Below are 15,329 nucleotides of genomic sequence, written 5' to 3'. Positions count from 1 at the left end.
CATGAAGTGTCAAACAAGGAAAAATCAAGGATGGCTGTTATCGAGAGGCTCTGCAGTTTATCATAATCAAATGCATTCCAATCTTTACATTTTCCGGAAATTCTCATCTTCTTATTTATCATCCTTCAATTACAAAATCAGGTCTTCCGTCCAGCAAGGTTGTTATCGAGAGGCTCTGAAATCAAAACTTCCTTTCCTAGTTTTGGGATCTCAAATAAACATTTCCATAATAACCATCTTTCATGATTCTCCCAGGAACTCTTCAATGTAGCATGGATTTCTTCCATCCACGGAGAGGATGAATCCCCGGAAGTGTGAATATATGAGCTCCATCTTTCACCTCAGCCCAACTGCATCTAGGACTCTTCTTTGCTTTCCTTTTTGGCCTTAAATGGAGACAATTTCATGACAACCATCATCCATGATTCTCTTAAGACTCTTCAACGTAGCATGGATTTCTGCCGTCCATGGAGAGGAGGAATCCCCAGAAGAGAATACATCAACCCTATCTTTCACCTCAATCCAACTATATCCAGGACTCTTCTTCAATCCTCTTTCTTTCATCAATGCCCTCAAATCGGCTGCCTTTTCCCACAATCCGGCCTCTCCATATAAATTTAGTAGCTGCACATAGTTTCCGCTTCTTTCTGGATCTAGTTTGAGAAGACAATTGGCCGCTAACTCTCCAAGCTCTAACTGACGATGAGCTCTACATGAACTCAAGAAACACAACCAAACACTCTCATCAGGTTTGATCGGCATGCTCTCGATGAAATTATATGCTTCATCCAAGCGCCCTGCACGGCCATAAAGGTCGACCATGTTTGCATAATGCTCTATTCGAGGAACAATTTTGTGGTCCCTACTCATGGAGTGGAAGAGCCCATGTCCCACTTCCACCAACCCTGAGTGACTGCAAGATGAGATCAAGGCAAGGAAAGTGATGTCATCAGGTGATACCTCCAATTTCTGCATTTCGTTGAATAATTCTATCGCGTGTGAGCAATGCCCATGAGATCCATACCCAGAAATCATTGAATTCCATGTTACAATGTTTTTGTGTGGCATAATGTCGAACAAGCTGCGTGCGTATTGTAAGCATCCGCACTTGGTGTACATGTCGACGAGTGCATTGTCAACATGAAGGTCTGATTGAATCTCATGCCTTATGTGGAAGCCATGTATGGTCTTTCCCATTAGCAATGCTGCTAATGAAGAGACCGCAACAAGAACACTGGTTACAGAAATCGAGTCAGGAATCAAACCGTGATGTGAAATTTCCAAAAAAAGATTGACGGCCAAGTCCGGACAGCTATTCCGTGCATAGCAAGAGATAATTGAATTCCAAGCCACAAGATTCTTACACGTCATGCTGGAAAACACAATTCCAGCCAACTCTGGTAACCCAAATTTCGCATACATATCTATCAGAGCACAATTGATATAAACATCCATTCCGTTTCCACTCTTAATAACGTGCCCATGGATCTGAAACCCCAACTTTGCACTTTCCAGACCCGTGTAGGCATTGATTATACTCACCATAATGGTGGAATCTGGCTCCAATCGTTCAACCTCCATTGCTTTGAACAAATCCAAAGCCTCCTCAAATTTCCTATTTTGGCAAGCGCCCACAATCATGGAACCCCAAGCTATGACATCTCTTCCCTGAATTGTATCAAAAACTGACTTAGCTGCATCGAGGTTTCCACATCTAGCATACATCGTCAACACTGCACTCTGCACAGTCATGTTACTCTGCACTGGTCTTTTTATCAATTCCCCATGAATTCTACTCCCGAGATTGAATAACCCATTCATGCTACAAGCTGATAAAACATTTGAAATTGTGAAAGAATCAGATCTTAATCCACTTAATCTCATCTGAATATAAATATCCAAAGCTTCATCAATATTGCCAGTGCCGACGTAAGCTGAGATCATCGCGTTCCATAACTCAATTTCTCTAACTTGAACTTTATCAAACACCTTGTATGCATCTTCAATTAACCCACACTTTGCATACATAGTCAAGATGGAAGTGCAGACAAAAGGATGATACTCAAAACCTGCCTTGATTATATCACCATGAACACCCTTACCAAAAATCACAGCTTCTCCGTGAGAGCAAGCTGTTAAAACACTTGAAAATGTCACAAACCCGAGCTCATAGCGCTCATTCTTCATTAACACAAATAGCTCCAAACTCTTCTCCAACCACCCATTCAGACAGAACCCCCCAATCACTGCATTCCAAGTAGAAGCATTCTTGACGATCAATCTATCAAACACTCGTAATGCATCGAACGGGCGCTCGCATTTCGAGTACATGTCAATTAACGAAGTCCCCAGAAAAGGATCACGATCAAGCACGTTTCTAATTACATAAGCATGGATCTGCTTTCCATGCTCGATGCCCGAACAACGACTTCTACAAGTTCCAAGAACGATACTGAGAGAGTACCCGTCAGGTCTGATACTCAACAACTGCATCTGACGGAACAAAAAGAGGCCCTCATCTTCACAACCACACCAAAAGCACCCATCAATCATCGAATTCCATACGGTTACGTCTCTTTCAGAAGTTTTATCAAACACATGGAAGGCCTCGCTCAACGAGCCGCATTTCACATACATTTTGATCAGCGCGCTGGCGATGTAAGGATCGGATTGAAGACCCATCTCGACGATCGCCGCGTGGGTCTTCCTTCCATAGGTGAGATCGAGAAGGCCTGCACAGGCTTTGAGAAGGGAAGGGAAGATGAATCTGTCGGGTTTGAGGGAGGAACGGATGAGGGTGGAGTGTAACCGCAGAACCTCTCGATAACAGCCTTGCTGGACGGAAGACCTGATTTTGGAATTGAGGGATGATAAATAAGAAGATGAGAATTTCCGAAAAACGTAAAGATTGGAAAGCATTTGATTATGAAAATTCGACAAGAATCTTGATTGGGGGATGAAAATTCAACCGAGCCAGTCATTAAAAAGTCCTGAGGGGAGGAAGGGGGTTCGAAAAGTCATTATAGTCCAAAAAAGATAAGCCCATAAAAGCTAGTTGTTGGGAGTAATGCCCTCCCATAATAAATTTCGACCCAAACATGATCACAAATTCGACCCAAACATGATCACAACCAATGACAGGTTCGGTCGATCCACCATGGTGGGCTTCATGGTTACTATGGCTGAAGATATCCAGGACACAGCAGTAACTATGCTAAGATGGCCTAATAGCACAACATATTATTTATATTTGTGTGAATAAGCAAATACAAATGACCGGTCTACTAACCTCGTTTGATAGGCCATGACTATTTATAAGTTTAAACAATTATCTCTGCATCAATAAACTGGAAAAGTGGCTACACATATCTTTCCATGCAACAGTCCAAGAATTCTATAAATAGGAGAAAGATTGAAGAGTTCAGGGCCCTCGCCGACCCAACATATATCAAATCAAATCCATAACATAATAATGCCTATTAAGTTTATCTTTTATCTTATCTTAGCATAAGATAACTTGTCTTCGCTATTACTTTGGACTGGTCTTAGACTAGGAGTAATGAAATCTCATCAGTCTACATTGTTACGCCAAACCGACTTAGAGTGTAATTCCCTTCCATCTACATCAAACATTGGATCACAAGGAAGACCTTTTACTTTTCGATTTCATTTGTGTATTTCCCTTTTTTTACGCCTCATTTGTTGGACTAAGGAAGACTTAAATTTAGGACCTTGCCCTCCACGCTGCAAATGCTAGATCGTAAAGGAATTATCTTTTGTAAGTTCGCATTTACTTCATCAATATAATTGAGTTCTTTTTACTCACGTGTTGTACATATCATATCATCTTTACTATCATGGTGAGAAAAAGTTATTTTGTTCAAAAGGAAAAAAGAACACATTAGAAGGATGAACCATCCTAATGCATGATGGTCTAAACTAGAATGCATGTGTGAGCACAAAAATTATCCAGCGAAATAAACTAAGCAAATCAATTGAAATATTCACATTCCACATCATATTAAAGATAATAATAAAGGGAACACGCAATGGTTGTAGATCATCGTCACAATCCTACGGTACCATATTCAAATAATGCGTGGATTGAATTTGGCGAGGGATGGTACCTCTTGATCTTGCATGGTTTCAATTCAACAATCAATGCAACTTCTCCAGTTTAGGAATTCAAAGGATTTCTGGAATATGGACGACTGAAAAATCTGAGCGAGGGTTAAGATCAATTCTTAGATTTTTAGGGTCAATAGCAATAAAAAAAATATATTAAGCATAGAAAGAGAAGAAGAAGATTGGAGAGATAGAAATAGAATTTAGAAGAAGAGAAGAGATAAGGGGAAGAGAAGAACTTCCCACAAAGAGAAAGGGGAAAGAGGCACCAAGCTTTCATTAAAAATTAAAAAAAAAAACTTTATTAGGTTTAGGGTAGAAAGCACCGTATTTATAAAATTCAGATTTAAAAGAAAATGACTAAACTACCCCTATAACAAAAGAAAAAAAATGTGCAAAACAAAGCTTTTTATAAAAAATAATAATAATAAAAAATCCCGCGTAACATATTAGTCTTCTAACTCATCCTACACGTGTGTCCTCTTAATGCAGGGCTTTCAATTAATCCAAGGATACATGTAAGGTCTTCAAAATCATCCTTAGTTGTACTATTAATCAAGTCTTCAAAATCATCCTTAGTTGTGCCATTAACCAAGTCTTCAAAATCATCCTTGGTTGTGCCATGAACCATCATCGAGCCATAAAGATATATTCGTCGGCCGCCTTCATCTTTGATAAACTTTGAACAGTCTAATGTCTTTATTAACTCTCCTCGGGTGAGAAGAACTCAGCTTCAATGAGTTAAAACTTTTATGCATCTCGAGAAGGTCTGTATCAATCCGCTGCAGTTCTACTTCTATAAGCCACGTGGAATCGGATGGTAGCTTGTTCTTCCATTTGACAAGGTACCTTTGGAGGCCCCCATCTCATGTGGAAACAATCTCCTCATCCATTATCCCTTCAATCTCTTTCTTATAGTCAATTGATAGTGGAAGGTTTGGAGTAGGCTGAGAAGTAAAGTCAGAAAGTGGCCAAGGGTGGAAGAAGAAACAATGGAAGGGTTAGGACAGTGGACTAAATCTTCCACATTGATCATCAAATTTATTCGCATTTTCAAGTGGAAGGTCTACCCTGTACACATTAGACCCAATTTTACGCAATACTTTGAATGGTCTAGTGCTACGAGCTTATAATTTCTTAGCGGAACTTGGAAGAAACTGCTCTGCTTAATCCTAACCATTATATAATCCTCTTCATTAAATTTCTATCCACCTACACTGTTGGTCAGCCAAACATTTATAATTATCATTACTCGCATTTATTCAATCTAACATGTGCATGCAAGTCATGAATATGTCGCGCAAATGCATCGGCTGACTTAGAAGATCTTTAGGTAACTGACATGGGTAACAAGTCTATGGGCATCTGAGGTTTGTACCCACTAACAATTTCAAATGGACTCAACCCTATAGATTTATTAATTGAATTGTCATAGGCGAATTCGACTATAAGTAGAATCAAATCCCAAGATTTCACATGTTCACCCACTAAGCATCGTAAGAGGTTTCCAAGGCTGTGATTAACCACCTCAGTTTAGCCATCAATTTGGGGGCGGTATGCAGTAGAAAACTGTAAACATGTTCTCATCATATGTCATAGTGTTTTTCAAAAATAACTGGTAAATTTGACATCACAATCAGACACTATGGTCTTAGGTAAATGATAGAGATGGACCACACCATCGAAAAATACCTTAGCAATATTAGACGCATCTAAAGTTTTAGAACATGGGATGAAATGTAACATCTTAGAGAAGTGGTCCACAACAACAAAAATGGAATCGTGCTTTTTAATCGTCTTAGGAAGCCCAAGCACAAAATCCATGCTAATGTCTTGCCACGAAGCATGCGGCACAGGTAATGGCGTATATAATCAAGAATTTTTCTTTTGTTGCTTTGCCATTTGACACGTTCTGCACTGCCCTAAAATTTTGGCGACATCTCACTTGAGACTTGGCTAGTAAAAACGATCATCTACGAGTGCAATAGTCTTATCGCTGCCAAAGTGGTCAGCTATCCCTTCCGAATGAAGCTTGTCAGGCCCGTATCATAGTTCGCACCATTCCTTAGACTTCCGTGGTCCTTCCGGTCAAATTCAAGCAAACCGCGACCTATAATTGATATTTGCCCGCGACCCTGAGTCGCACCCTATCATCCCGAGGCGACTCGACCCAAGACTTGTACCCTTACATGATCACTATCACAACCAGTCTAGTTACACCCTAAGTACGGACTCTCTTTAAATAAAAGTTCCCATAGAGAGATTTCAGACAATATGTGACTTACAACCAAAACAATCATATGGAGACTCAGGCATGCTTCAATATTCAAAGTAAAACTCACATATATGAGTAATTCAAGAATCATGTGTTGATAACCTATTAATTTCTAAAGCATATATCTCTAGAAAGCAAATCAAGTGATCCCTATACTTAAATAATTTGTTAATCAATTCTTTGATCATGTACTCCAGTAACTAATCGTGAGTTCTAATAAATCCAAAGCATATTCTTAAGACAAGCTCATCAAGTCTTTAGGTCCAGGTAATCAAGTACTCGAATTAATTCTAGGACATTTAGTTAAGTAAATAAATCAAACATCCTACTAAGTGTTAAATAATCAATTAGATAGTTTATTTCCAATACAGGTGATAAGCTGATTAAACAATTATTCTAATCAATTCACATCAAGTCTAAGACATGAGTTGAGTTATCCAAGGATTCAAATCAATTTTAAAGCATGAGTTTAAGTAAACTAACCAAGCATCAAACCACCTAATAAACATAAGCTTAAACAACTAACCGAATGATTTACCATTTCTGGGCTATCATTCATGCTTACCATAAAGGCTACCCTAGCCTAGCTTGGGGATGGAAACCCTAAGGGGAGAAGTCATCACCTGACTTGTTGTAGTCATGCCCTTGACCCGAGTTCCCGCGTGTAGCTAGTGGCCTCAAGTTACGCAAACTGCTTCCTAGAGGACCAGTTTGCATTAGACAACAATTCTCAAGGCTTTACGCATATTGAGAATTTATGGGGAATTGAAGGGCCCATAAATAAGATCATTTGGGCCCGATCTAGAGTGGTTAGGCCCACCGGATCTTGTCCCACTGATGGCCCAGATTAGGCCTGGAATTTGCTCCAAGCTAAGGTCCACATCGGGCCTAGATGGGCCCAAACTAAGCTACAACATCAAGGTCCCAAAAGGCCTGGGCCCAATGAAATTTGGCTGATTGGCCTAGTCCATTTAGGTGGCCCAAATGAGACTGGGTTGGGCCAGCGGCGTGGCCCATTTTGGTAGCCCTTCCATCATCCAGAGACTGGTTGAGGCTGGACCTTGTCCTGCCTAACTCGGCAACCCTACTCACTGCTTGAGTGCGGCCCGCTGCAATGTAGTGAGGCCCACTGGGACATGGCCCTCAAGCTAAGGCCCACTGGGATTTATGGCGAGGCCCACTATGCTTCAAATGTGGTGTGGTCCACTTATTTTATAGGGTGCAGCCCACCTGATTTGAATGTGGTGCGGCCCACCTGATTTTTAGATGTGGTGCGGCCCACCTGTTTTATAGGGTGTGGCCCACCTGATTTTCAAATGTGGTGCGGCCCACATGATTTACAGCCCCTTGCCACAGCCCGCTGAAGGCCTGCATTCTAACCAAGGTCATGGTCGCTTCAAGGCCTGATTTCGACCCAATTCCAGGCCCATTTTCAAGCCGTGACAGCTCGATTCAGAGCCCAGATAAGGGCCCATCTTCTGTCAAACTTCCGGCCCAACTAAGGGCCTATTTGCAACCCTTCCATGGCCTGGTGATTGTTGTATTTCAGGCGGGTTTCAATACATTTACTCAGCCTGATGAAGGCTGGTTTCAGTCTGACCTGAAAGCCATTTTCGGCCTATTACAGAGCCCAGTTAAGGGTCTGTTTTTTTTCCAATTCAGGGCCCATAGGAGGTCCGGTTTGAAGCTGTTTTCAGCTCTATACATGGCCCGATTATTGTCGGATCTCAGCCTGATACACGGCCTGATGGAGGCAAGATCTCAATCCATTTTCACGGCCTGATGAATGCCCGCATCTCAGTCTTATGCTCGGCCCAGAATGTGGGCCAGTTTTGGCCCACAGCTTGTGGCTAGGACCCAGCAATGGGCGGTTGGATGGCATATGAACATTGTGGTGATGCTCCTCAGATAATCCTAGCCATCGACTGAAATGGCCACTGTTGATCAGTGGACCATCATCCGTTTCTGCTAATGGTGTAGTTACGAAGGTAGGATGCCTGCTAAAGCAGAGTTCAGCCGGAACTGGGTTCCGACCAAAACTGATTGCATCTCCAATAGCCATGTTGTTGTTGGTAAAAGGAAAATGATAGAAGGGAGTTCACTACCTAGCCTGCTTCGATGTCGACCAAGTTGATTTAACTTAGTCACAGTCCCAGTGACAGAAACCTGCAAACGAGCATTTCGGATTAGCAAACTAACGTTGAAAATGGAAGGACTGACCAAGGTGAGCCCTAGGCCCTCACCTGATGGGTTCCTAGTCTCAGAACTCAGTGAGGCAGCACCTCCTCTTGACTGAGTCGAGCTGGAGATAGGCCGAGTCTAGCTGAGTAGCTGGGACTTGCTCACTCGATCTCTCTCTTCTCTCTCTTTCTCTCTCTCTCTCTCACTTTCCTTTCTCTCTCTCTTTTCTTCTCTCTCCCACTCTGGTGCGAATCCCGAGGGCAATGGTGCCCTATTTATAGTCATGGGAGAGAGGCCACCAACGACTGGAAAAAGAACTCCCCTAGCAACGGCTGTGATTGAAAAGCGGCCATGCATGGGGCCCATCCACACTTGGGGATGGATTTATATGCCCTGGCCTACCAGAAAAGTAAGTTTTTAGGCCTGGTGGGGCCCATCTCGTGATCACGCTCGGATGGGTTAACGGGGAAGATGACCTGGCCGTTAATGGCAAATCACTACCCAGGATAGTTTGACATAATCTGGTCCGTTTGAGTAGACTGGATAGAGTCTCTGATCAGTGTCGGGCCCACTTTTTGGACCACAAACATGAGTTTCTGTTCATCTCATGAGAAAATCCGATTGTCATCACTTTCTCATGAGATGAGATGTTCTTCTCTCTCATCTCGCACTACCTCATAGGGAGGGGCTGGGATCACTCCACGTGGCCCAAGGAACAGCGAGGAGCGTGCCAATGTCCATTTCTCGAAAGGGAAAGTCTGCCTTTGCCTTTCCTTACCACAACCGTTTGCCCGACCATTTTTTGTAGTGAGAGAGAGCTCTCTTGCAAGGGCAAGTGGATGACTGCGATCTCCTGGCCAAACTGATGTTGGATTGCACGTTAGGCCCCCTAATGGCCCATCATCCGAGGATCCTAGCCGTACATGAACTATTAAACGGTTCTATCCCAAAATCATCATTCCTTTGTATGGGCTCGAAAGCCTATAGGGTTATGATCAGACGGGTCTCACAAGCCTGATGAATGGTCCGGATCAGTCGGATAATGCCTAGGGTGGGCCACTTAGGAGGCCAAAGTCCATTAACCTTCGCGCAACCAGTGTGTCAAGATGTGATAAGTATAGACCGTCACTTAGAATCACTTAGAGAGTCGGTTCTTGATAATGACTCTGTTGAGCTCACGATAGTCCACAGACAGCCGCAACGAACCATCCTTCTTCTTTACAAACAATACCGAGGATCCCCAGGGCAAACTTCTGGGACAAATGAAACCTAACTCCCGGAGCTCATCCAACTGCTCCTGCAGTTCCCTCAACTTCAACGGTGCCATCTGGTAGGGTTCCTTCGAGATAGGCGCGGTATCGAGCACCAGATCAATCTGAAACTCCACCTGCCGACACGGCAAACTCGGGATCTCCTGAAACACATCCGGGTACTCACAAACAACTGGCAACTGCTCAATACACCCTGCTACAGAATCCTTGATGACAAAAGCCAAGAAACTAGATAACGGCTCTCCCCTGGGCTCGGCGACAAACTGGAATACTGGCAAGCTGGGAATGTGAAATGTAACTGTCCTCGCGGCACAGTCTAAGATGGCACAATAATCTGCAAGGCAGTCCATATCCAGACTAACATCAAAGCCTATCATCGGCATCACGAACAGATCAATGGAAAGGAACATCTCACCTACTAACACCGTATAAGAACCACAGTGACGGGTCAACACAACAGACTTCCCCTTGGGAGTCAAGACGGCTAAGACCTCGGATATGGACTCTTACGGAATACCGGTCGATCGACAAAACTGCTCTGTTACGAAGGAATGAGAAGCACCAAAATCAAACAAAACGTGGGCAATGCAAGCAAAAACAAGAAGAATACCCTCGATAACTCCATCGGTCGATGACTGTGGGTTCTGGCCTGGTGCCTGCCGCATGGGATAAAATTGGCCCTGAGCTGGCAAGGGAAGCAAGCCGGAAGACTATGGGTCCTGAGTCTGTGACTGCTGGGCTGCAATACACACTTGACTCAGGGACTGAACATATGGATATCCCCTCTACTGGTGCTAGTGCTGCTCTTGCCTCTGCTGCTGCTGTCTCTGCTTAGGAGTTCTGTCTGGCTGCCTCTGCTGTTGAGGAGGAACCCTAGGAGCAGGGGCTGGAAGTTGCGCTCTCTGCTATTACTGCTGAGGAGGATGAGGAGGAGGCAACTGCGGTGGTCTCTACTACTGTATGAGGAGAGGGCACTTATGCCTCCGATGCCCAGCCTATCCACAACCAAAGTAAACACCAAAAAATGGGCCAGACAATGAAACGACGGGCGGTACTGATGGTGATGAAGAAGCTACTGTCTGAGCCACGGGCTGCCGAAACTCTGATATGCCCCTCCATCTCTGCTGATGGTACTGCCTGGAACTGCCGGCCAGTGCTTTCCTCTTCTGGTCTCCACCGGAACTCTGCTCTCTCGATCTTTGGGTCATAGCCCAGTCCTCCTCATAAACCAATGCCCGATAAACAACCTGGTCAAACGTCTCCAAACAATGCCTTACCACACAGCTACGAAGGGTAGGACGCAAGCCAGTCATAAAACGACGGGCCCTCATCTTCTCATCGCTGGTGAGATGAGGAGCAAATCTAGACAAGGCCAAGAAACGGGCCTCATACTGAGATACTGACAAATCTCCTTGAACCAGGGTCTCAAACTTGATCACCCTCCTAAAAGTAAGCATACTCCTCCTAAGTTTATTAAAGGAGAATCCTCCAACTCAAAAGGGAAAAGTCTAAATCAAAATAGTTTTAAAAATCCTAAAACTTTTTAGGATATGAAACCTAAAAGCAATCATATCAACTATAGAAATCAGAATCATAAACCCTTGGCTAAAAAAATTGTGGATCTACTTAAGGAGCTTTTAAAATCCAACTCGAATGGTAGAATATAACAAGTATCAAAAAATCAACAATGTTCTAAAACCCAAAACTGTAATGAAATGGGTACCTAAAGTTACTTGTTTGGTTGCTCACACTGCTTTCAAGGCTTCAAGTCAATCAAAGTGGTACCTAGACAGTGGATACTCTAGACATATGACAAGTGACAAAGATTTGTTCTCCAATCTCAAGGATATGGCGGATGGTTCAATCACTTTCGGTGATGGTAGCAATTACAGAATTATTAGCCAAGGTACGGTTCAACTCTTTAATCTTCCATCATTTGAGAATGTCTTATTTGTAGAAGGTCTTAAGCATAATCTCTTAAGTATATCACAAATCTGTGATAATAAACATAGCGTCAAATTCAACAATCATGGTTGTGAAATTTCTAATGAGAATGGTTCTATGATATTGACTGGTCGCAGAACTTCTAAGAACTGTCATATAGTTAGTAACTCAAGCTCGTCTAAATTATCATGCTACATGGTCCAAACCAATGAATCTGATCTATGACATAAACGCCTAGGACATGTACACTATCGTAATCTCTATAGACTGAGCAAAGGTGAAGTAATACGTGGTCTACTCAAGTTAAAGAAAATGGATAAAATCTGTAGCGATTGTCAGATTGGAAAACAAACTAGAAGTGTTCATAAGAAAGTTAACTCTAGTGCCACATCCAAACCTCTTGAGCTCCTCCACATGGATCTAATTGGACCTACTAGAACAGAGAGTCGAGGCAATAAGAAGTATATTTTAGTAATTGTTGATGACTTTACTAGGTATGCATGGGTAGTTTTCATGAGAAAGAAATCTGAAACTCTCGATGAAGTGAAAAGGGTACTCAAACATATTCAAACTGAGAAAGAATCACCAGTTATTAAAATACAAAGTGATCATGGTTCCGAATTTGACAATAGCAGCTTTGACAAATTCTATAGCGATCACAAGATATCGCATGAATTTTCTGCTCCAAAGACACCTCAACAGAATGGGGTTGTTGAAAGAAAAAATCGTGTACTTCAAGAGATGGCTAATGTTATGTTAAATAGCATGAAACTTCCTAAAAATCTTTGAGCTAAAGGTGTTAACACTACTTGTTATATTATTAATCGAGTATATACTAGAAAATTGAATAATAAGACTGCATATGAACTGTGGTTCAATAAGAAGCCAACAGTCAAATATTTTTGGGTTTTTGGTAGCAAATGATATATTCTACGTGACCGGAAAAATTTGGAAAAATTTGACACTAAAAGTGACAAAGGTATTTTCCTAGGATATGCTCTAAATAGTCGAGCGTATCATGTTCTCAATAAGAGGACCGATGTAATTTAGGAATCCATTAATGTTGTCATAGATGATCATCTGAATACATCTACCTAGAGTTCAGAAGATGATGAAGTCTCATTATTTAATAAACCAAACTCTTCATCTAGTCAAAATAATGACACTGAACTACGACCAGTTAAAGATCATCCAACTGATCAAATACTTAGGAATCCTCTCACTGGTGTGCGCACTCATAAACAACTTGAACATATATGTAACTATTTATGCTTCACTTCCCAAAATAAGCCGGCCAATGTAAAAAGAAGCACTTGCTGATGAAAACTGGATTATAGCTATACAAGATGAACTTAATCAATTTGTTCGAAATGACGTATGGCGTTTGGTTCCTACACCTGATGATAAACATATAATTGGAACCAAGTGGATCTTTAAAAATAAGTCTGATGAATTAGGTAACATTATAAGAAATAAGACGAGACTGGTTGTACGAGGGTACAATCAAATAGAAGGCATCGGTTACGATGAAACCTTTGCCAAGTAGCTTGTCTTGAATCTATCAGACTGATCATATTCATTGCTTGTTACAAAAATTTTTAAATCTATCAAATAGATGTCAAGAGTGCATTCTTGAACAGTGATCTACATGAGGAAGTATATGTAAAACAGCCTAAAGATTTTGAAGACCCTAAACATTTTAACCATGTTTATCATCTGAAAAAAGTACTCTATGGTTTAAAACGAGCTCACAGGGCATGGTACGAAAAGTTGACTGAGTTTCTACTAAGTCATAACTTTGTAATTGGGAGTGTTGACAAGACATTGTTTGTAAAGAAATACAATGATCACACTCTAATAATGTTGATATATGTTGATGACATTATCTATGAATCTATTTGTGTTAACATGTCTGTTGAGTTTGCAGAATTAATAAAGTCCAAGTTTGAAATGAGCATGGTAGGAGAATTGAACTATTTTCTAAGTCTGCAAGTAAAACAGCTTAGTGATGGGATATTTATCTCTCAAACCAAGTATGTTTTAAACTTGGTGAAAAATTTTAGATTTGAGAGCAGTAAGAACTTCGATACTCCTATGAGTATGACACTTAACCTCTCTAAGAATTCAACAGGTAAAAGTGTAGATCCTAAGTTGTATCACAGTATAATAGGTAGTTTATTATATTTAACTGCGAGCTGACCTGATATTGCATTCAGCGTAGGAATCTGTGCTAAATATCAATCGAACTCTAAAGAGTCCCACCTGATTGCTGTAAAGCGCATTTTAAGATATGTTGCAAGTTTAGCCACACTTGGCCTTTGGTATCCTCATGATACTAATGTTCAATTAGCCGGTTATTCGGATGCTGATTGGGCTGGTAATATTGATGACCGTAAGTCTACTAGCGGTGAATGTTTTTATGTCAAAAACTGCTTAGTTTCTTGGCATAGCAAGAAACAAATTTCTGTATCTCTTTCTACAGCTGAGGCTGAGTATATTGCAACCGGTAATGCTTGTACCCAACTTGTGTGGATGAAGAGAATGTTAAGTGATTATGAATTTACGTAAGATACTATGGTTTTGTATTGTGACAATTCTAGCGCAATTAACATTCCTAAAAATCCAATTCAATATTCACGAACTAAGCATATTGACATTAGATATCATTATATTCATGAATTAGTTGAAGATAAGATTATTTCAGTAAATTATATATATTTAGACTGAAAATCAACTGGCTGACATATTTACAAAGCCGCTTGACAGAAACAGGTTTGCTAAGATGAAATTAGATATGGGTATGTGCAATATGAACTGAAATGTTTATGTTTATTTGTACAATATTGCATATTTTTATTTTATTTTATTTTTATAAATTTTCTAAATTTCAAAATATAAAAATATACTGAATTTTTGAAGTGCTCGACCAGTCGGCCTGCTCGGGTTTGGGAGTTTTTATTGCCTAAAAAGCTTTTTCTTTTCATTTACTTCATCTTCCTAACCAGCCCTAGCATGACCGGTCGAACCCACCTTCGATTCCTCCATGGTTAATATATCATTTTCAATTTTCTTGTAGATTTGAGTTCTTTGCACTTCCATTTCCTTGTTTTTGTTGTTTATTTCAAGGTTTATGGTGGTTTGTTAGGTTTTTTAGCTAAAAAACTGATTTACTTGAAACTTTTCTTTCCTCTTTTGCAATCCTTGTATTCCTTATTTTTCTTTTTGTAATGGAGAGTAGAAATAAGAAAAAAGGATCTCATGGTCCCTCTTCTTCTCGTTCCGCTCCTATCACGGTATGTCATCTTTGGTCACCCGAAGAAGATCCTGAGTATGTGCAAGATATTCACTTACGCAACGTGATAGTTGAACGGACGGTTAACACTGATCATTTGGCACCTTTTGGTATTATTTCACTCCTTCAATCTGTAGGATGGGATAACATTTTACATTGGGGCGGTCCTGCATACCGTTCCATTGCGCAGGCCATGTTTGCTTGCATTAGTGACTCCTCTACTGAGAATCTAACGTTTACT

General features: G+C 41.1%; 2 protein-coding genes across 2 annotated transcripts; both read right to left on the bottom strand.

Moving 5' to 3' along the window:
- Nucleotides 1–181: 181 nt before the first annotated feature.
- On the bottom strand, nucleotides 182–3,084 carry LOC131234408 (pentatricopeptide repeat-containing protein At2g40720-like). The gene has a single exon (XM_058231258.1). The coding sequence runs from the start codon at nucleotides 2,917–2,919 to the stop codon at nucleotides 388–390; it is 2,532 nt and encodes an 843-aa protein (XP_058087241.1). The 5' UTR covers nucleotides 2,920–3,084; the 3' UTR covers nucleotides 182–387.
- Nucleotides 3,085–8,380: 5,296 nt separating this feature from the next.
- LOC131234568 (uncharacterized) lies at nucleotides 8,381–10,262 on the bottom strand. The gene is made up of 2 exons (XM_058231504.1): nucleotides 9,948–10,262; nucleotides 8,381–8,566 (listed from the first exon to the last, which is right to left on the bottom strand). The coding sequence occupies exons 1-2, from the start codon at nucleotides 10,260–10,262 to the stop codon at nucleotides 8,381–8,383; spliced, it is 501 nt and encodes a 166-aa protein (XP_058087487.1).
- Between the last annotated feature and the right edge of the window lie 5,067 nt (nucleotides 10,263–15,329).

This window comes from Magnolia sinica, chromosome 19 (genome assembly GCF_029962835.1).
Source record: "Magnolia sinica isolate HGM2019 chromosome 19, MsV1, whole genome shotgun sequence".
NCBI classification, from domain to species: domain Eukaryota; kingdom Viridiplantae; phylum Streptophyta; class Magnoliopsida; order Magnoliales; family Magnoliaceae; genus Magnolia; species Magnolia sinica.
Note: the sequence above shows the minus strand (reverse complement) of the source record. Positions and strands in the feature narration are given on the sequence as shown.

Excerpts from the sequence above, each read along its gene's own strand:
- LOC131234408 (XM_058231258.1), bottom strand. The coding sequence starts at position 2,919 with ATGCTTTCCAATCTTTACGTTTTTCGGAAATTCTCATCTTCTTATTTA.
- LOC131234568 (XM_058231504.1), bottom strand. The coding sequence starts at position 10,262 with ATGTTCCTTTCCATTGATCTGTTCGTGATGCCGATGATAGGCTTTGAT. Across the intron at positions 8,567-9,947 it reads TGGAGTTTCAGATTGATCTG|GTTTCTGTCACTGGGACTGT; the intron begins GTGCTCGATACC and ends GCTCGTTTGCAG.